Source organism: Mastigoproctus giganteus, chromosome 2 (assembly GCF_048544385.1).
Source record: "Mastigoproctus giganteus isolate SK-2022 chromosome 2, ASM4854438v1, whole genome shotgun sequence".
NCBI lineage: Eukaryota > Metazoa > Arthropoda > Arachnida > Uropygi > Thelyphonidae > Mastigoproctus > Mastigoproctus giganteus.
The window spans coordinates 182,348,236-182,370,621 of record NC_143576.1 but is presented as its reverse complement, the minus strand read 5'-3'; the positions used below and the strand labels follow the sequence as shown (position 1 = coordinate 182,370,621).

Here is a 22,386-nt window from a genome sequence, read left to right as displayed (position 1 = left end):
AAAATGCCCAATCCTTGAACTCAAGCATAATTCGTAAACGTCATGGTATTATTGCTGAGATGGAAACAATGCTGAAATTATGGTGTGATAATCAAGTAAAAGTGAAGAATTGATCAGAACACTGTGTGCTATCAAGCTAAGCTGATTTTTGAGAGGTTGAAAGAAGTTGGGGAGGCGGGCAAAGATGAAAACTTTGTAGCTAGTAACGGTTGGTTCAACTGATTTAAAACTCGCTGTAACTGGTACAGTATCGTGGAGAGTGGAGAGGCGGCAAGTGCCGTTAAAGAAGCTGCGTCTTCTTTTCCTGAGACACTCAAGGCTATGATAGAAGAAGGTGACTATAGCAGTGAAACCGTATTTAACATGGATGAGACTGGCCTGTTCTGGAAAAAGATGCCTAAAAGAACTTTTATCGCGCGTGAAGAAAAAAAAACTTTCCAGGCTTTAAGGTTTCCAAAGACCGATTGAGAGTGATGGTTGGCGGGAATGCAGCTGGTGACTACAAGTTAAAACCTCTCTTAATTTATCGCTCCGAAAACCCAAGAGTTTTAAAAAATATATCTAAAATTTGCTTACCAGCTATTTGAAAGTCAAATCATAAAGCTTGGGTGACAGCTTCCGTTTTTGAGGACTGGCTTGGTCACCACTTCATACCCGAAGCCAAACAGTTATGAAGTGGTGATCATTTAAAGTGATGCTTCTTATTGACAATGCACTCGGTCGCCCTTCTGCCACCATAATTAATTTCGACCCACGTGTGAAAGTTGTGTTTTTGCCTCCAAACACAACCAGCTTGCTTCAACCGATGGACCAGGGAGTCATCAAAACATTCAAGGCTTACTACACGAGGCGTTCGTTTGCACGTCTGAATGAAGCTATGAGACAAAATAGTGAGATATCTGTTAAAGATTTTTGGAAACAATTCAATGTTTTAGATGCCGTAAGAATCATCGAAGAATCTTGGGATGAAATTCACAAAAAAACATTGAATGGTGTCTGGAAGAAACCTTTTCCATTTTTTTTCAAAAATGATACGAAAACAATGCCAGAAACTGATCATGTCGCTCATGTGATAGAAGTTGTTAATCTTGCCAGGCAATTAGATTTGGAAGTCAATGGTGATGATGTCAATGAGCTGTTGGATTCACATAGTCAGGAGCTGACAATGAATGAGATGCGTGAGCAAAACGTCACTGAAGTATCCGACACTTCAGACCCAGTTCCACCAGAAAAGCACATGACAATTGCAAGCTTGACAGAAGGTCTCAGCTCAATTGAAAAGGGCTTAAAAATTTTAGAAAACAGACTCCAACGAAGAATGTATTATAGCTACAAAGCAAGGAATAAAAAAATATTAGCTTGCTACGAAGAAATTCTGCGTGAAAAAAAGGCGCTGTGTCGTCAGACAAATTTGTTAGATTTTATGAAGCCATCGACATAACTTTTTTATGTAACTCATTTATTTTTTTAATACATATTTTGTATTAATATGTATAAAGAACTGCAATTTTATTAAATATTTTTCTTCTAAAACTAGTGTTTTTGTTAGTCCTTGGTCCCAATTAAACAAAATTCATATGTATTTATGTGCAAAGTTGTACGCAAATTCGACTTAAGCGATTTTCGTCGGACCCACCTGTTGCGTAACTTCGGGGTATTACTGTACGCCAAAATTATTTTTGAAATAAAAAATATTTTATCCACTTGCAACATTAAATCTGCTTTCAATTAATTTGGAGGCTAGGAATGATGAATGAGGTATTCTGAAAACCACTGATTCAGAACATCTTTTACGATAGCACTTCCACTAAAAACACTACAGTTATTGAAAGTTCTACATGCAATAATAAAAACAAATTTTACATGCAATAATACATGTTCTACATGCAATAATAAAAACAAAGTGTAAGCAAATTTTATATAGCTCCATGCAGTTATATACATACATTACTTAAAGTAATGTTTAACCTTTATTAAAGTTAATTTAACCTTTTGGAATGACTTAAAAGAGACTGATAATATCTAAAAATTAGGTATGCTGCATTTCCATTGGGACTTGACTAGTCAGTAACACTGATTAAAGAATAGCCCCCTTTTGGAGGCTATTCTTTGTTTTTCATCAGTATTCTGGTATATAAAATTGATAATTTTTTAATCTTTTTTTTGCAGCATTTTAGGAAACAATGGTTTATATTTAAGCTGAAAACTTGTATTACATACTACACTTCTTTTTTGGCATGTTCAAACTTTCTTTGCACGCTGTTAAAAAGAATGGAAATTTTAAAAAAGATTTATTAAACTAAATATATCTTGGGCATTACTGTATAACAGGAGTCGACAACCTGCGGCTCGCAATCCACATTTGGCTCTTTGAACATGTAACTGCGGCTCTAACTTTTAGCCCTCATGAAGCACAATTTGAAACGGAGTTAGAGGACTTAAAAATCAACGACATGTGGAATGCAAGAGTAAAATGCCTTAAAACTGAAATTGAAGATTTGGAGAGTCAAAAGGCTGCCCTTGCAATTCTACATAAATGGACAGCAATAGATGAGTTGAAAAAGCAAGACTAAATTGTGTACAATGCGTGGGGTAGCTTACCAGACACGAATATAAATTTGAAAATATTTGCATTTGTACTTCTCTCAGTTTTTGGTTCGACGTATTTTGCGGGCAAATATTCTTTCTTTTCTCTTTTTTTTTTATGAAAACCCCAACCATGAGAGGTATTAGAACCTATAGTCCTTAGTACCGTGCTTGGGTTGGAGGTTGAGAAGGTGAAAGAAGCAATTTGTTGACAATAGACTTGAACTTCTGTAGACTAATTTTCAGGAAATACATATGAAGGAAGGTTGTTCCAGAAAACGGCAGTTGAATAAATAAACGAGGAAGATGAAAAGTTGGTTCTGTGAGTTTGAAGTTGGACAGTAAATGGATTTTGGCGGCACATGTTTGGACATTTTTGAAAGAGAGAGCGGGAATTATAGAAGCCAATTCAGAACAGTGCCCGTGGAAGTATCTATAGAAAAGGCACGCAACAGAAATAGTACGTCTATGAGACAGAGAGTGGAGAGAATCTGTTAGAGAAGCATCATTAATTAACATAACTGCCCTCTTCTGAATGGAATCTACTGAGAGAAGTTTTGGGGCACCACCGCAGACGTGGGAACAATATTCCATGGTATTCCAATGTGCTATCATTGGCAAAACTATGGATAGGATTTCGGGTCAATAGAAGAAGGTCATTAATATACAAGAGGAAAAGAGTGAGGGAAAGAACCTTGGGGGACACCAGCATTAGTGGAGAAGTTAGATAACAGACAGCCATCTACCATCACCCTCAGTGAGTGGTCAGAGAAAAAACTGGATAACCAATTACAAAAATAGTTGGCAAACCATAGTTCATTTTCGAACATGAACTATATTAAAAATAAATCAAGAAATGGACTGAACAATGTGAGTCTCTCAGCATGTTTAAAGATGAAAATTACAGCATACTCGACTGATGTTGAGAGACTCGCTCAAGAAGTTCAGCAGCAAAAGTTACATTTATTTGAACCTAATTGGATATTTGTTACATTTTTTTTTCAGTATTAATATATAATATTTCGAAAAATATATATTTTATAATAAAACACCTTCCCACTCTATTCCGTTTCTTAAAAAACATCCCCCTCCTCCCAGCTTGAGCTGAGGTGCAGTTCTTTGAATTCTCTATTTTTAATTAGATCAAAAATGGCTCTTTACTCAAAAAAGGTTGTTGACACCTGCTGTATGAATTATGATAAATATAGTAAACATAATAATAATAATTCCAAGATTAATGAAATTTATTCATAACACAAATGCACAAATAAAAGATAATGATTATTGTATCAGCAAGGAAAACAATGCTGAATTTAAAAAAGAAAAAGAAAAAAGATTGTGTGATTTCACCGATAAATGAAAGTAAAGAGCTGACTTGGTAAAGAGTAGCCTTTCTACCTTTAAAACTTCAAGTTAAATATAAAATAAATATAATCTGCACTGAAAACAATTTTTATGAAGGAAACAAACTGCATCATAAATGATTCCTAGACTTTAGTTTCTATCATCTATTTCCCAAAACCAAAAAGTTATATAAGTTGAAAAGCATTTTAAATGGGAGTGCCACAGACATTAAAAAATACATGGCACTTTACAGAATTGATTAAGGAACCACAAAAGAGTACTTTAGTGGAAGTGTTATAAAGGGAGTTTACTATATATAGATTTTCTTTAAAAAAAACCATTCACCTGTTTATAAAAAGATCATATCAGCATTTTATTTCAAACAGTGAAAGAAAAACAACAAAAAAATTTAAATGCTATAGTCCTTATCCTTCTCTCAGGAAAAGACATTCAATGTTATTACCATTGCTATTGCAATGGACTGGTTTATTATATTAGTTAAGTTCTGAAGATGTGTTAGCTTCCCATGGACATCTGTTCAAAAATTTTTTTTTGCTTTGCTCTTGCTTGCCATCGATGTTATTTCTTCCGTGGGAAACTAACACATCTTCAAAACTTAACTACCTATTAGTGTAACAAACTGGCCCATTGTCAGAGCAACACTAATCACAACAAGTGCATTCTCCTGAGAGGGCTACACTTCTTTTTTTACTTTATATTTTACATCTTAATGAGAAGCATAATTTTTAAGTTTAAAGGTCTTTTTTAGTAACAGACCCAAACATAGTTCATTGCCTATCTTACCAAAAACACTTACTCCTGACTTTCTGTATTGCTATTACTGTTTTCTTGAGCTTGTTCTGAAGAGGTAGCCCTTGGTGTCCTGGTGTTTGGTGAAGAACTACCAAACAGGAAGTTTATCATAAAATTCCATAAAAACAGAAAAGGTGAAAAGACAGACCACATAAGTCTTGTCACACTACTTCCTTCTGCTGGTGCAACTGATACAGCTTGTCCCTAGAAACAAAAATTTCAGAAATAAACCAATCCTAAGTTTAAAAGTAATTGTTAAGGTAGTGACATTGGTGATAAAAAAAAAAAAAAAAAAACAAGAGCAATATACAGGGTGATTCACTATCAGTGCGACAAACTTGCAGGAGGTGTAGGGGGCACAAAGACGAATCGAAATCACATAGCATTGCAGGGTCTGAAATGCCTTCGTCATGCAATAGAAGACATTGAACGGAAGGTCGCGTGAACAGCGACCCCGCTGGAAGTCAGCATTTGCGAACCGTTTCTGTTGAAGAAACCAAGTAGCAAAAGTCCTCCGGACTGGATAATCCGCAGGCTCCAATGATTGGACATGTTGCAGATGGTAAGAACTCATTTGGTTTGTTGACAGTATCCTCCATACAGTGGATTGGGAAATACCCAATCTCTGGCCTATCGTTCGAGTACTCGTACTCGATTTGCCTTCTGCAAGACGTAGGACATTCTCCTCATTGTCTGGCGTCCTCGTCGTTCGCTCTCGATTCATGGTACCTCTGGTGAAACAACCAGTCTCGATTCATGGTACCTCTGGTGAAACACGTGCGAAAATCGTATGATGAGGAGCACACTTGTGCAGGAAACATTCCTGGTACAAGCGCAGAGCGGCGTGCCCGTTACAGTCCGCAGCTCCATATGCGAGGTGCATGTCGGCCAGTTCAACGTTTGAATACTTGTCCATCCTACTGCCTCGGGAACCGGTTTGCAAATGCTGACTTCCAGCGGGATCGCTGTTCACGCAACCTCCCATTCAACGTCCTCTACCGCATTACGAAGGCATTTCGGACCCTGCAATGCTATGTGATTCCGATTCGTCTTTGTGCCCCCTACACCTCCTGCAAGTTTGTCGCACTGGTAGTGAATCATCCTGTATATCATTCTGGAATCATATCAAGTAATGAAACACTAACTTCAATACAGGGATGTTCCAATCTGCAGCCATGCATGCAGCCTTAAGTGTAACTGTGTCCCCCTAAGTTTAAAATTTGTATTTTTCACAATGACATTTGAAATTGCCAATTTTTAGCAATATTTGACTTTACTGTATGGCTTTACGTTTTCTGGTATTGTCTTCAGTATTTAACAAAATTATTAAAACCATATAACATAACTTATTACTTATTTATTACATAACTTAATGTTGTTATGTAATAAAATGTTGGATTTCATATTTAATTATTAAATGTAAAAAAATGAAATTGTAAATAAACAATAACAAAAATTTAATTCTGTTTTGAAAAATGTGTAATTAATGGTAAGGAACTTGCTCTTAAAGCCCCTACACCACTTCTTGTGAGAATCCGTGAGGACTACAACCTTCAGCATTTCTGTTTTGACCCCATGCAAAAAAGATTGGATATCTCTGGTCTAAAGGTCTGAGAATTCAGACAAATTTTATACACCACATATAATATTTCCCTAATATTTAATATTTAGCAGTTATACTTTAATCTCTTGTCTGAAAGTAGTTATTTGTTTCTATAATAATTTAAAAATGGTATTATGACTTTTGTTTCTTTTTTGTGTGGTGGTCATTTAAAAAAAAAAAAAAAAAGGTTAATTTGGGTGCTGTTATTGTTGTTTTGGTTTTTAGGAGCATTAGCAACTAAGGCCATATTGCTCCGGGGATATGCAGTGGTCATTCCCTGACCTTTCCGCATCCTCCATATTCTGGTCTAATCAAGAAGCACGTGCTATGCATTGCTGCTCCTGCCCACCTGGCTACGGAGGCGCCTGGTTGCTGTTATGTTTATGGTAAGATGTATACTTGTGCAATTTTACATTGCACTGTGTTCGTTTGAACCAAAAAGATTATGTTGGAAGAAATGAAATACACAATACATGTGAGCAGTGCCAGACCGAAGCATTTAGGTGCCCTGGGCGGAAAGATTTATGTGCCCCTCCCCCTTCATAGGTAATGAAATGCATAAGGAATTTAAATTGAATTTATTTTTAAGCTTCAATAATAAACTGCAATAATATCATGAACTGTATATCATATCTTACCCATTATTTACTTGATGATCCGAATGCGATTATAAAAATATCAGTAATATTATAATGACATACTCTAATACATACAATCTGATTACTTCCAATGAGAGAATACAACACACATTTAAATACACTTATTAAAAATATCAATTATTATAATTATCGATCTCATAATTTACATGAACATGAAATTTTAATACAACATAACTGAAACATTAATTAGTCTTCCATTGATTAATGCTTTAATCAACTGAAATCAATAACATTTCTCTTAATGTATCTTCTTCCTAGATTTCATGTCAGCAAAGTTATTAATAATTTCTAACAAATTCAATTTTGCTACTGTGGCATTTTCAATAGATAAAATTGCCAGAAAATTCAACCTTGAAAGAGAATGGGCCTGTCATCACACTGGTTTAGATAGAAGAGAATACAGCAGAGCCAGTGGAAGCAGTAACTAACTAAATTTAATAAGTTTTAATATGACAAGTAGCTTTCGGAGTAACGAACTAATTCAGCAAGTACATACACAAATGCAAACATGACATAAATCATTAGAAATGGAATAAATCATACGAAATATGCTGTACGTGATCAGATGACTAGGAGAGCACGTACATGAGTGCAAGTGATCAGTCATTCACTAGGCCAGATCAGGTGATTGTTGTTGGTGCACAACGCACATATGGGATTTCTGCCGGCGTTTTCCATGTTTCAACACTACTGACTCCAAAATTGGGTGTCATCTTGTACCTCTACTGCGATTTAAAACTTTGTGACACTAGATATATTCAGGAACTCTAACCACAGGCAGTGATAGTAGTGTCGAGATTGGCCGATCACCTCACTATTGCACCTGAGGTTGAGGTCATGATGAGTTGACCAACAACGTTCTGCAATTGCGCAGTGTTCAGAGTCACCCAAGCAGATGGATCTGTCATGTTCCACAAGGCAGTCTTGAAGACACCTGGAGCTTTCCCCTACATAGCAGCTGCCACAATCATGCAAGTAATCTGGCATACAATACCGCTGCATAATGGGGGGGGGCGATGGGTGTTTTTAATCTCGAGACCAGAGATCATAGACTTCTGCCAGAAAGTTGAATGCATTTCACGTGGTACTCACCCAGAATCTTAGAAATCTGGTCTCAGGCGCCCAGGTAATGCGGAATATAAGCAGTAGGTACACTGTCACTGTCACGATTAGACGAGGGCCTCGGAAGAGTTGCAAGCTCGTGTGCTTGTAGTAAGCACCTGTCTAATACACGGGCTAGGTATCCACAATTGGTGAGGTCGGCTTTTACTCTAAAAACCTTGGTGTGCCTGGCTTCCTCTGAGCTGAAATGGCTCCAAGCTCAAGAGAGTAGAGTGCGTGTTGAAACATGGAAGATGACAAGGGGCATGGGCTGACCTGTAGTTCGTGAATTGCCCGCAGCACGTTGGTTTTTGGTATACTGAGGTTTCCTTTCCTAGATGTTTTGGTGAGACGAATGGGCTCTCATCTACAAACCTCAGTATACCGGAAACTAATGTGCTGTGGGCAATTCACAACAGGTGCTTACTACAAGCACAAGAGCTTGCAACTCGCCCAAGAACCCCTCGCGACAGTGACAGTGTATCTACTGCTTATATTCCGTATTACCCAGGCATCTTAGACCAGATTTCTAAGATCCTGTGTGAGTACTGCATGAAATGCATTCAACTTCCTGGCAGAAGTCTACGATCTCTGGTCTCAAGATTAAAAACGTCCATCGCCTCCCCCCCTCTTATGCAGCAGTATTGTATGCCAGATTACTTGCCACAATTGTGGCAGCTTCTATGTAGGGGAAAGCTCCAGACGTCTTCAAGACTGCCTTGTGGAACATGACAGATCCATCCGCTTGGGTGACTCTGAACACTCTGCAATTGCAGACATTTTTGGTCAACTCATCATGACCTCAACCCCAGGCGTGATAGTGAGGTGATTGGCCAATCTCGACACTACTATCACCAACTGTGGTCAGAATCCCTGAATATATCCAGCTGTCACAAAGTTTTAAATCGCAGTAGAGGTACAAGACTACACCCAATTTTGGAGTCAATAGTGTTGAAACATGACAAACGCTGGCAGCAATCCCATGTGTGCGGTGCACACCAACAACAATCACCTGATCTGGCCTAGTGAATGACTAAGCACTCGCACTCACGTACGTGCTCTCCTAGTCATCTGATCAAGTTCAGCATATTTAGTATGATTTATTCCATTTCTAACGATTTATGTTGTGTTTGCATTTCTCTATTTACTTACTGAAGGAGTTCATTACTCCGAAAGCTACTTGTCGTATTAAAACTTATTAAATTTAATTAGTTACTGTTTCCACTGGCTCTGCTGCATTCTCTTCTTCTAAATTCAACTTTGTCTCTGTCATGGATGATCGCAAGTATGTTTTAATTAACTTTCGTTTACTGAAACTTCTCTCACCACTTGCCACAGTTACAGGAATGGTTAGCATAATTCATAATGCAATCCATAAGTTTGTTAGCATATGTTGCATTTTGTTTGAATTTATATACTTCAAAATACCTAAAGCATTATCAGGTACATTTTCAGGCAAAAGTACCACCAACACCTCAATTCCTTGGCAAAACTCTTCACCATTTATTTACATCACATCCTTTGATATCACTAAGTTTTATTTAAAGTTTTTTCCCCTTTTTAATAATTCATCATGGCCCATATCTTTTTTTGATATTGTATAAAAAACCCCAATCATCATAGAACTCTTCCAGTTGTTGAAATCTTTTTTCTTCGCCTTCTTGTATTTGCCATTAAAATCATTAAGTTTGAAAAATTGGGTATTTTTAAATCTATTTTAGATGTAATCTTTCTACCACACATTTTGCTGATCTCAAGGCTTCTACATAGCCAGAGACTATTTCTTTAGAAATTCTGTACAATTCTTTAGAAGCATGGCTGTAGTACCTATGTCCATGTCAGGACCCTGCACTGATTTGCTTATGACATTGATTTTAAATAAAATATCATTCCACATGCAAAGGGTAATCAAAAAGCTAAAACTTCAATTTTTACTATTAGAGATTTGGATTCAGTGCTTGGGTTTTTGGTCAACTCAGTTAAGGTGTTCCTTAATTCTAAAATTTCATTTTTAACAGCATTAACGCTATCAACTCTACATTCCCACCTAGTGCCACACAAAGGTTTAGAGGTCATGTGTTTAATGTGTTTCTTCAGTAATTCCCACCTATAAGCCAAAGCTGAAAACAATACGTAAATCTTTTGTACCACACCAAAAAATCTATTATAAAATGTTGAACTTGCTACACTGTCCTCAATTACTAAATTTAGAGAATGACATCCACAAGCCATAAAAAATGCTTGTGAGTTGCACTTTAAAATTTTAGCATAAACACCTTTGTTTTTGCCTTTCATATTGGCATCATTGTCATAATCCTGGCCTCTACAATTGCCTAAATCAAGTTTAAAATCTGTTAGCATTTGAGTGATTGATTCATATATTGCTTCACCTGTTGTTTCTGAGAGTGGATAGAAAGAAAGAAAATGTTCTTGTATTTTGCAATGTCTACAAATACGATTGTTAACAAAAGGTGCTCAATGCAACTGAAGTCTGTAGTGCAATTAGCTATTATGCTAAAATACTTTGCTTTCCTTGCTTGCTTCAGTATATTTTCCAAAGTAGTGTTTCCAAGCAAATTCTGAATAGTTTTACTGGGATAATGTGCATGAGTTTCGCATAATGTTATTCACCATATATGCTTGCTTTTAACTTAAATCAAACTTACCAAGTAATTCCACTAGATTTAAAAATGGCCATGTGTGGTGTACATAATCTATCCAAAGATCCACGGAAAGCTAGATTATTTTGCGCTAAATATAAGGTTATATTTATTAACCTCTCTAACGCACTTCTCCAATGATTTTTTCCTTTCTCTATACCTAAATGAAAATTCTCATCTAGCATTCTACAATTTTTAAGAAGTAAACTCGTTTTAAACCAAATTTTGTAGCTTATGTTTTGAGGCAAGTTTTCACGCAATTTTAAGCATTCACTAAGATTTCCAATCACTCATTCCCCTCTTAGTTAAACTACTTCTACTTGAAAGATTGAATAGCTTACAACAGAAGCAAAACACTGCATTTAAACTCTCAGAATACACTAACCACTGTCGTAAAATTGTTCCACCATTCCTCATTTTCCTATAATACATGGAATTTGAAAAATTACGATTGCATATATCTTTAGGAAAATTAAAATAATTTTTAATAGCTGATGGGCCAATCTGTACAACATGATCTAAATCGGAGCTAGATAAATTATCAGGCCATGTGTATCATCACATTTTTTTTTATTAAATTTGTTTCATGAATGAAATCGAAACAAGAATTAGAATTCAACATATGGTATTATTCAAGTGTACACTTTACATAGTCAGTTTCGCATTTACTATTATAACAACTTCTTGGCCGTCTTCATGGTCTCCTGATATCTCAGTTATTGTTTTTACCTTCTCCCTTGTTTTTTCTTCATTTCCATCATTAAAAGAGAACTGAGCATCACCAACCAGCTGGGAAGTCAAAGTACTTTTAATATTCTTTGATAACTAAGGTTGCTTTTGAATTTCTAATATCTTCTCCAGTCTTCTTTTACAATTTTGTGCTCCCTATAATTTCTTGGTTGACACAAGGGCTGTGTGTGCAAATAGATTTATTTATTTTAATAGTCCTAAGTAATTTCTTATTTACTAAACTAATTAATTATTTAAAAATAATAAATAATGGTAAGCACAGAATGCAGGCTCAGATTCTTTATTAGTCAATGTCATCATGGTATCAAAACACTCATTACTAACAAGGGATTTATTTACAAAAGATTTTTTTAATATCTTGAAAAATACTGCTTCTAGGATTGGTTAAATGAGCGGGCGCAACACAGAATGCCAGACTGCACAGACCTTCACTGAAGCAAGATTGCAGGCAAATGGAGTGAGAAACAGTTTTAGTGGCAATAGACTTTCCAGAAGGAATATGAAACCTCATAAGATAAGACACAGTTGTGTTTTGGAGATTTCTGAGAAGTACCGTGTCTGGAGTGCCCTATGACTGGGCATGCCCACTCGTGGGTTAATTTTTAGACAACAAATCAAACAGTCATATGCTGTCCCCAAAATTAGGCATCCTGGGCAACTGCCCAGATTGCCTGGTGTTCGGGCTAGTACTGCTTGTAACATTCTCATCTCCTCTGCTCCTAAGTGCTTTCAAAGGGTGTGTACTTTGAAAAATAAGAAAACAAAAAATCAAACACAAGTATGGGACCACCTATCCAGTGAGAGCTTGAGGCAAAAAGGTTACCAGGTTTCATAATTTCTTGGATTTGGGTTTTTGCATTGTGGTTATTAATTGAGATTAATCAGAAAATGCATAGATTTCAGAGAAATGGAGCTAAAATTTTTGCAGTGTGTTATTTAATAATTAATTGCAAATGGATTTTCAACATTGATAATATGTAGGCTCAAATTCAATTTTTCACCTTGTGTTCAAATTTCTAAGTGTAAGAAATCAGAAAAGGACAGCTTAGTCGTAGTACCCATTTGCAAGCTTTTTGCAAGTTTTACCATGCTTTCAATGGCAGAGAAAGCAGCATGTGTGCTCACGGTATGATTTAATTTTTGTTCGTAAATATAAGGTATCTTTGGCTATTCATCAAACTTCATGAGCCCTACTTGTGTTTTTTGATTTGCCAATATAGTATAAGAAACATGTAAGTAGAGGTTATTTTACACGCTTTGCAAGATCAAACCCATATGTTTCCACACGTGTGATCCATTGCTGTTGTGGTGATTTATTTGCAGCAATAGAACAGCTACAGTAAATTGGCAATCCTCCAGTGACCATACAGAGCATAAATGCAAATTTTCGCCTATGATATGGCTAAGTGACAATTCCTGTAAGTTTGAGAGAGAAATGAATGAAATTAGACGAGAGTTGTTATACAAGGTGCATTCCAAGAGTATGTGTTTTATTGTGAGTGGCCTGTAGCAGTGCGAACACTGTGGAGGGTCATTATCTGATAACAGGAATAGATGGGTCAAATGAGTGAGGCCTATTCAGGCTCTCGCCAGGACTACCTCTTCTTGTCTGTTTGTGCAGAAATTGGAGGCTCATAATTGTGGTATAGGTTTAATATCAAGTAGTTTGTTATGTATATGCATTTGCCACTGAAGTGTCCATCATTCCTTACATATATTTTGTATATGCATTTTGTAATCACTGAACGGGACCAGAAAATTCATTGGGGCTGTGCTGGGTGGATGCTTGGCAGCAGCAGCAGCAGCATCTGCAATTTCGTTTCCTGGTATTCCAGTATGGCCTGGGATCCAGCAGAAGACAATCTTTTGCCGATGATCTCTGAGACGAATCAACTCTGATCTGACGAGCTGTAATAATGGGGAAATCTTTTGCATTGCTAATAGGCCACTTTGCGAGTCTGTGTAGATTATGCTCTTTTGGATTGAGAGATGGAAATGTTTTCCAGAGCAAGCTTTATGGTATACAATTCAGTGGTGTAACTACTGCATTCTGTTGGAAGTGATACAGAAATGGTAGTGTCATGGAATACCACTGCTGCACCTGTTCCACTCTCGGACTTCGATCCACCAATATATATTTTAGAGAAGTCAGGATAACATTGTATATGTGCAACGTGCAGCTGTTGGATGTTATTATCCGTTAAGGAGTGTTTTTACCATTAGTGGAAATAATTGTCACAAGACGACATGATGACAGACCATGGAGGAATGTGATCTATAGGTTCTTGGTCGACTTTATTGAGTTGTATATTCCAGTTTTCTGCTAGTTCCATTAACCTAATACCTGCAGGCTTAGTTTCGGATCATTAAATATTGACCAATTAGGATGGGTTGACTGGCTTTGGATCTTGGTTGCGTAGTTCAGTAATAACATCTTTCTTCTGATCTTTAGAGGAGCTTCATAGGCTTCTACATTCAGACTTTGCACTGGAGATGTTCTGAATGCACCTAGGGCTATTCTAAGAGCTGAACGTTGAATAGGGTTCGGGCAAAATAAAGCATTTTCCCTAGCAGAATCGAAGACAGGCACGCCATAATCCAATCGAGATCTGATTATGGATCTATATAAGTGAAGCAAGGTGTAACGGTCTGCTCCCCAGGTTGTTGCTCATAAGGCTCTGAGTATGTTCATTTTTTTTTGACAAGCTGTCCGGAGATGTTCAATGTGTTTTTGATAGGTTAACTTGCTGTCAAAAATTAAGCCAAGCATACGAATACTATATGCCCTTGGAATAGGATAGTTATCTAATTGAAGTTCAGGATCAGGATGCATTTTACATATGGTACAGAAGTGAATGGCAATCGATTTCTGGCTGGATAGTCTGTAACCGTTTTGTGTCGCCCAAATCTGGATCCGATTTATTGATATTTGCAATTGTCTCTCAATATAGTTCATGTTTTGAGAATGGCAGGAGATTGTGAGATCATCGGCATAAAGATATGAGTCCACTGTTTTCGGAATGAGTTCAGTTAAGTGATTAATTCTAATTGCAAATAGAGTGGTGCTGAGAACAGACCCATGAGGGATTCCTTTTTCCTGAACAAAGTTTTTAGAGAGAGTTCTCCGATAATGAACTTGAAAGGATCTTTGTTGTAAGAAATTTTGGATGAAATATGGCAAATTTCTTCTCAGGCCAAGAGAATGTAGATCCTTTAAGATGCCGAAATGCCATGTGGTGTCAAAGGCTTTCTCAAAATCCATACAGACCATAACGAGATGCTCCTTTTTGATGAATGCATTTCTGATGTTTGCTTCGGCTTTAATCATAAGGTCCAATGATGATCAATTTTTTCTGAATCCAAATTGATTGTTATCGATCAAATTTTGGGACTCGATACCAATATTTCTTTTTTTTTTAACGAAATATGGACAAACTTTTTAAAAATCTTTTTCTTGGTTGATGTGGTTTAGTTATCACACACTACTGTTGAATTCAAACTTAGAGTGCCTTGGCAGTTTTAGGAACTACGTTATGTTTCAAGAGCCAGCCACATCCATCTCACTAATCAAGGTATCAAAGCAGATTTTATTTCAATTTTTAAGATTAAATGTATATATATACAGGGTGTCTGGGCTGGAGGTATCCAAAAATACACATACATATCTCAGCATCTATAAGGAGTATAAAAATAATTTTTTTGCTATTATAGAAACTCACCAAGTTAGTAAAGGTTAGTAAAGTTCAATATGGGCACCTTTTGTAGCTCGACAGATGTCAAAACGATACTCGAGCTCTTGCCAAGTGTTTTCCAGCATCTGAGGGGTCGTTAGAGCAACTGCTTCAATGACACGGTTTCAAATCATCCAAATCGAACTTTTCTCTGGTACACACAGTCTTTAATAAAGCCCCATGCTTTTTTTTTTTTTTCTATGAAAAAAAAAATGGACCGATGATGCCCTTTTTAAGCACTCGTAACCAGACTGACTTTTGGTGTGTCCCTTTAATTTTCGATCACTTGGTGAGGATTCTCCGTAGCCCAAATGCAGCAAAATGTGACGAAACAAGTCTTGGAGAGATTTCCTATCAACTGCACTTTCACTTGAGAAAATATAATGAGTGATTCTCGCATTATAAGCCATTATTTTTGGACACCTCTAGCCCAGACACCCCTTATATTAATTTACAAAAGTACATATATGCATAACTAAATTTTGTCAAATTTGTTTATTTGTACTTGTTCTGGAAGGGAAGAGAGTGAAAAGGAGCACAAGGTATAAAAGTCTGAGAACCTTTGATATAGGCTAATGAATAAATATTTGTCCTTACATAATTAATGTCATGAGGACAAACATTTATTCATTAGCCTGAAAAGTGGAATTTAAACTGTATGTGTTTAGTTGTATAATTTTTTGTTATTTTTTTCACACTGAGAGGCACACCATTAACAACAGCTGCATATGCCACTTATGGTACATGCAAAATTGAATATTGTGTGTGTGTGTGTGCGTGTGCGTGCATGATTCCTGAGCAATTTCACTAACACATAAATAGTGGAATTACTCATGTTTTTGCATTTAACAAAATAGGAATATAAATATTAACAGAAGAGAATTTAAACTTACAGGCAAAATGAGCAATGCAGCAGATGGTGCCAGCTGCAAATCCCTTAGTGTCTGAGAATAATCACTGGTATTGAACTGTCTTCGGGGAAATGTAGTTGAGAGAGTGAAGCAAGAAAATCCTGGCCGAATTTCCTAGAACAAACATGCTCATTCATTTCCACTACAGTTCCACTACATTTCAAAATCACTTTTATTTACAATTAAATAAAGATATATATTATTTCCTAAGTAGAATTTTGTTCACAAATTAAAAATGTCACAAGCCACCAGCAGGTTAAAAATTACTGGAATAAACTGTAAGCCTCTACCACATGGGTGGTAGAGGCTGACAGTTTGGGGAAATTCAAAGATGAGCTGGATAGTTATCTAATGGAGGAGGGAAACACATAGGTTGTCTATTTCCTTTTCTTTTATTAATTATTTTTAAAAATTTTCTTTTTATTATTATTTTATTATTATTATTTTTTTTTTTGCTGGTGCAGCATAAGCCATGGGCTTCCTTGCACGATGCAGCCATTGCTAATACTATTCAGTTGCTTGTTTGTTATTTGGTTTTTAAGAGCATTAGCAACTAAGGCCATATTGCTCGGGGGATATGCGGTGGTCATTCCCTGACCTTTCCGCATCCTCCGTATTTGGTGGTGACGGGCTCGAACCCAGGTTTAATCAAGAAGCGTGTGCTATGCACTGCTGCTCCTTCCCACCTGGCTATGGAGGTGCCCTATTCAGTTGCAATGTGTATCCAATATATGGAAACAATGTCATGTTGTATCATATTATAAAACAGCAGTCAAAACATTGATAATCTTTTAAATGATGCAACACCAAGGAAACCTATCAGTTAGCCAAAGGATATATTATGATTTAAGTATCCAGGGGTAGCCATTAATACATAGAAGAATTCACTATAACATACACAATATGGCCAATCATTGTGGTTGCTATAATTTTAATCTATGGACATGTTGGAGCAGCTACTACTTGCTGAAAGAATTAGCATTAGTAGAGGCATATGATGCAAGAAAGCAAGCATATGCAACATCAGCCAAAAAAAAAAAAAAAACTCCCATTTTTCAGCCTTAAATTTATTTAGGCTATCAACTTCCACAACAAGGGATGAAAGTCTGTTCCACCAACCAACTACCCCTTGGCTAAAGACAAATTTCCGCACATCTATCCTACATCTGTCTTTCCTCAATCTGAATTTATGCCCTCTCAGGTGATTATTCTGAGCAAGAGGAAGAATCCCATCAGCATTGAGCATGCTCAAACCATTCAAGGCTTTATACACGTCAATCAGATCACCTCGCAGGTGCCTAGTCTCCAGACACTGTAATTTGCAAAACTTAAGCCTTTCTTCGTGAAAGCAACCATTTGTTTCATTCACTAATCTTGTTGCCCTTCTCTGTACTCGTTCCAACAGCTCTACATCCTTCTTAAAATGAGGTCTCCAGACCTGTACACAGTACTCAAGGTGTGGCTTGACCATTGCCTTATACAAGGGAATAATCACCTCCTCATCCCTGCTAGAAAGATTCCTGTATATCATTGACAAGGCCTTATACAAGGGGATAATCACCTCCTTATCCCTGCTAGAAAAATTCCTGTATATCATTGATAAGGCCTTATACAAGGGGATAACACCTCCTTATCCCTGCTAGAAAAATTCCTGTATATCATTGACAAGGCACCATGAGCTCCTCTTGCAGACCATCTGCACTGCTCAGAAAACTTCACATCTGCCTGCACAATTATCCTCAGGTCCTTTTTGTTCTCTACAACTGTCAGTGTAGTACCACAGAGTTAATACGTTACTCTGGGGTTACTGCTTCCCATATGTAGTACTTTACATTTGTGGTGCCTCCGTAGCCAGGTGGGAAGCAGCAGCAGTGCGTAGCACACGCTTTTTGATTAGACCGGGGTTCGAGCCCGTCACCACCAAATACGGATGATGCGGAAAGGTCAGGGTATGACCACCACATATACCGGAGCAATATGGCCTTAGTTGCTAATGCTCCTAAAAACCAAATAAAAACTTTATATTTGTCAATGTTAAACTTCATTTGCCACCTCTGAACCCATCTGCTCAACTTTTCTAGGTCCTATTGCAGCAGGGTACTGCCATTAATGTCCTTAACAACCCTGCCAACCTTCGTATCGTCTGCAAACTTGGACATTAAGCTTGATATACCATCATCAATATCATTTATAAACACAGTGAACAACAATGGATCTAACAGTGAATCCTGGGGGACTCCACTTATAACATTAGTCCACAATGAGCAGTGTCCATTGATTACCACTCTGTCTTCTCCCACTCAACCATCCCTTTATCCATAGCAGCAATTTGCCTCCAATGCCACGCTGCTCCAATTCCTTCAGCAGTCTTCCATGTGCAACAGTATCACAATCCTTTCTAAGATCCAAATATATGATATCAAAGTTATTCCCTGCATCCAGTTCCTTTGTGACCACATCATAGTATCCAATCAAATTGGTCAAGCAAGACTTTCCCTTAACAAAACCATGCTGTGTCCAAGCTATAACTGAAGTGTTGTCTAGATGATCCTACAGTGCTTCTTTAACCAGTGCCTCCAGTAATTTTCCTGGAACAGAAGTTAAACTAATAGGTCTATAATTACTTGTGTCGTCCTTTAATCCTCCTTTGTGAATTGGGGTCACATTTGCACATCTCCAGTCCATGGGTACCTCCCCTGAGTCCAAAAAAAGCTCTCATAATTATGGCTAAGGGTTTGCTTACTTCCCTTTGTTGCCTGCTTTAATATAACTGGATAGATCCCATCCACCTTTCTTAAGTTTATCTTCAACAATTTCTCCTCCATGTTCCTATCTGTTATTACAAAATCATCTAGCTCACTGTCAGAGTTTAATTCATCTCTGGCATTCTCCTCCCTGAATAACTCCTCATGTGTGAAAGTCAATGCAAAATACTCATTTAGTTTGTTAGCCACCTGAGCAGGATCATCAACAGTTGAACCATCAATATTCAGTGGACCAATCTGATTCATCCCTTTCCTTCTAGAGTTTACATAGGTAAAGAACTCTTTGCTGTTTTTCTTTGCATCCTTCCCCCCAAAGATTTCTCATAATCTGCCTTTGCCTGCCTAATCTCCTTTGTGACTTGGTTATAGACCAGCTTATATCTATCATAGGCTCCCATGTCAACCATTAATATATATATGTATCCATGAATTTTTCTTCTCTGCCATATGTCTCATTAGTTCACCTGACATCCATTTAGGCCTAAACCTTGAACAATATTTCTTAATTGGTATGTAAAACCTAGTAGCTTCCAAGATAAATTCTTTGAATGCTTCCCATTTTGAATTTGCTGTTGGTAACATCATCAGTTGGTCCCACCGCATAGAATTTAAATACTGTCTCAGTACACCGTAGTCGCCTTTACGAAAGGAAAAACCCTTCCCTTTACCCTTGATGGCAGTTACCTCTGAATAAATCCCACTTCAGCACATGTGTTCACTGCCACCTAGCGGTTCCTTTATCTACATTTTCTTAAAGCATGAAGCATCACTACTGAAAACCAGATCAAGTAATACTCCCTCTAGTTTCCCTCCCAAACATGCTGATGTAGAAAACAATCATCCAATAAATTCACAAAAGCCTTACAAGTGTGTGAGTGAACAACCAACAAATTCCAGTCAATATCTGGGAAATTAAAATCCCCCCATTATGAGACTCTCTGATTTACTGGCCCACTCTATTTCCCTGTACAGTTTATTATACTTATCTGAGTCATTAGGCCTATAACAGATTCCTACTTTCAATTTTGATCTCCCAATGCTTATGTCACAATAAAAATGACTCGACACTGCACTGTCCAGTGATGTCGACTGGCTTCACTTCCTTAGATTTTGTGTTTCTTAACTAATAGCATAACCCCTCCTCCCTTTCTATAACTATCTATTCTTCCTTTACACATTGTACTCCCCAAATTGCAGTTCTGCATCCCTTATATCTGTGTGACACCATGTCTCTGATATCCCAACAATATCTGCCTTTGATGTTTTGAGCAATACCTCAAATCCATCAAATTTATTTACCAAACTTCTAACATTGGTGTATATGCAAGTATACATGCACCTGTTCCTATTCTTAGCTACCCTAACACAACCCATGTGTTTACTTGTACCGCAATGACTCCCAGCAGTCTCTATAATACCCTGCATCTTGTTTTCCAGGCTTCTGCTCATTCTAATAGAAGCAGTGCAAGAATCTCTTTCACCTCTGGCAGTGGCTACTGTCAATCTATTGGTCTTTGTCTCCCCTCAAGCTAGCAGTTTTCCGACCCACCTAACACTGCCTCGATAGCATCAGCAAATATTCTTGCACCCTTTCTATTTGAGTGTATCCCATCCCTGTAGAAGCAATCTCTCCTGTTAACAAGTACAGACCAGGCTGAAAAAAATTCTACCCCTTGAGTCTTGCACAATCTTTCCAGGGCCGAATTGATCGATAAGGCTCTCATCATATACTCTCCCCTATCGTGTCTGGGCAGAATTGCATACACTTTCAAATTATATGTTACACTTTCAAAAGTGTAACATATATCCTCAATGACTGCAGTAATACTTTCCCCTCAGCCTATATTTCTTAAAAAAAAAATGAAGGATTATACCTCTCATTCCAACTTAGCCAATGATGTGGAATGGTCTATGTAAAATATCCAATAATAAAAATATTTAGTATTAATTTGATAATCTGTAATTCATTTCAGACACCAAACAATATATTATTTTATTTATTTATTTTTTTTTTTTTATGAAAACCCCAAAGACGAGAGGTATTAGAACCTATAGTACTTAGTACCATGCTTGGGTTGGAAGTTGAGAAGAAGAAAAAAGATATTTGTTGACATTAGACTTGAACTTCTGTAGACTGTAATTTTCAGGAAATACGCACGAAGTAAGGTTGTTCCAGAAAACAGCAGTTGAATGAATGTTGGCTGCTGGTGGCACATGTTCGATTGTTTTGAAAGAGAGAGCGGGAATTATAGAAGCCAATTCAGAAGAACAGTGCCCATGGAAGTATCTGTAGAAAAGGCATGCAGCAGACACAGCACACCTATGAGACAGCAAGTGGAGAGACTCTGTTAGAGAGAAGTCATTAATTAATCTAACTGCCCTCTTCTGAATGGAAACTAGAAGCCACAGAGAGGTTTTTTGGGCACTGCCTCAGATGTGGGAACAATATTCCATGGTAGGACTGATTTGCGATTTGTACAGAGTGAACAGCTGTTTGGAAGAAAAGTAACACTGAGAGCGAAAGAGAAAACCAACTTTTTTAGTTGCAGAGGAAGCAATATTTGTAATGTGCTTGTGCCAAGAGAGATTAAAATCAGGGTAATCCCCAAAAGGGATATATAATTTTGCCTATAAATCGGAGTGCCACCAAAGATAAGCATAGGAGCAGAAGAATCCTTTTTGCGAGATATAAGACAAGAGAGAGTTTTATAAGGATTGAAATCAACTAATTTGTCTTTTCCTCACTGGAGATTGGCATTTAAGGAATTGGTAGCGGATATTCGAGAAGTTGAAGCTGATTGAGCAGGAAACGGTTTCTCAGAATGGAGAGTGGAATGCAACGTGCTATCATCGGCAAAACTATGGATAGGATTTCCAATCAATGGAAGAAGGTCATTAATATATAAGAGGAAAAGAGTGGGGGGGGGAAACGGAACCTTGAGGGACACCAACATTAGTGGAGAGTTAGAAGATAGAGAGCCATCTACCATCATCCTCAGTGAGCGATCAGAGAGAAAACTGGATAACCAATTACAAAAAACAGTTGGCAAACCATAAGATGGAAGCTTGTTTAGAAGTCCTTTATGCCAAACACGATCGAAAGGCTTTGAGATGTCAAGAGCAACTGCTTGTGTTTCCCCGAACGTTTCCATTGAATTTGTCCATAAATGGTAACGTAAGCGAAAATATCACCAGTGGATCGACACTGACGGAATCCATACTGGCGATCAGTGACTAGACAAAAGGTTTCCAGGTAGGTTAAGAGTTGGCAGTTAATTGATTTCTCCATTACTTTAAAAAGAGTAGAAGTAATTGCAATGGGACAATAATTTGATGGGAGGGATTTGTCACCCTTTTGAGGAACTGGCTGGATATGAGCAAATTTCAAAGCAGGAAAATTGGAATAAACCTTTGGAATATGAAAGTGAAAAAAGGCAGCAAAGAACAGGAGTAAGTTCAGGAG

At 37.3% G+C, this 22,386-nt stretch overlaps 1 protein-coding gene across 3 annotated transcripts in view; it reads right to left on the bottom strand.

Annotated features, from left to right (window-relative positions):
• The window catches only part of LOC150089814 (UBX domain-containing protein 4), a 206,620-nt gene that overhangs the window by 16,259 nt on the left and 167,975 nt on the right, over positions 1–22,386 (bottom strand). For 2 of the 3 annotated variants that reach the window (XM_090389660.1, XM_090389659.1), the window contains exons 12-13: positions 16,141–16,272; positions 4,748–4,947 (exon numbers count right to left, since the gene is read on the bottom strand). In XM_090389660.1, coding sequence (XP_090245786.1) covers positions 4,748–4,947; positions 16,141–16,272 — 332 coding nt within the window. Of the gene's footprint in view, positions 1–4,734; positions 4,948–16,140; positions 16,273–22,386 lie in introns of all 3 variants that reach the window. The other variant, XM_090389661.1, reaches the window with a different exon arrangement.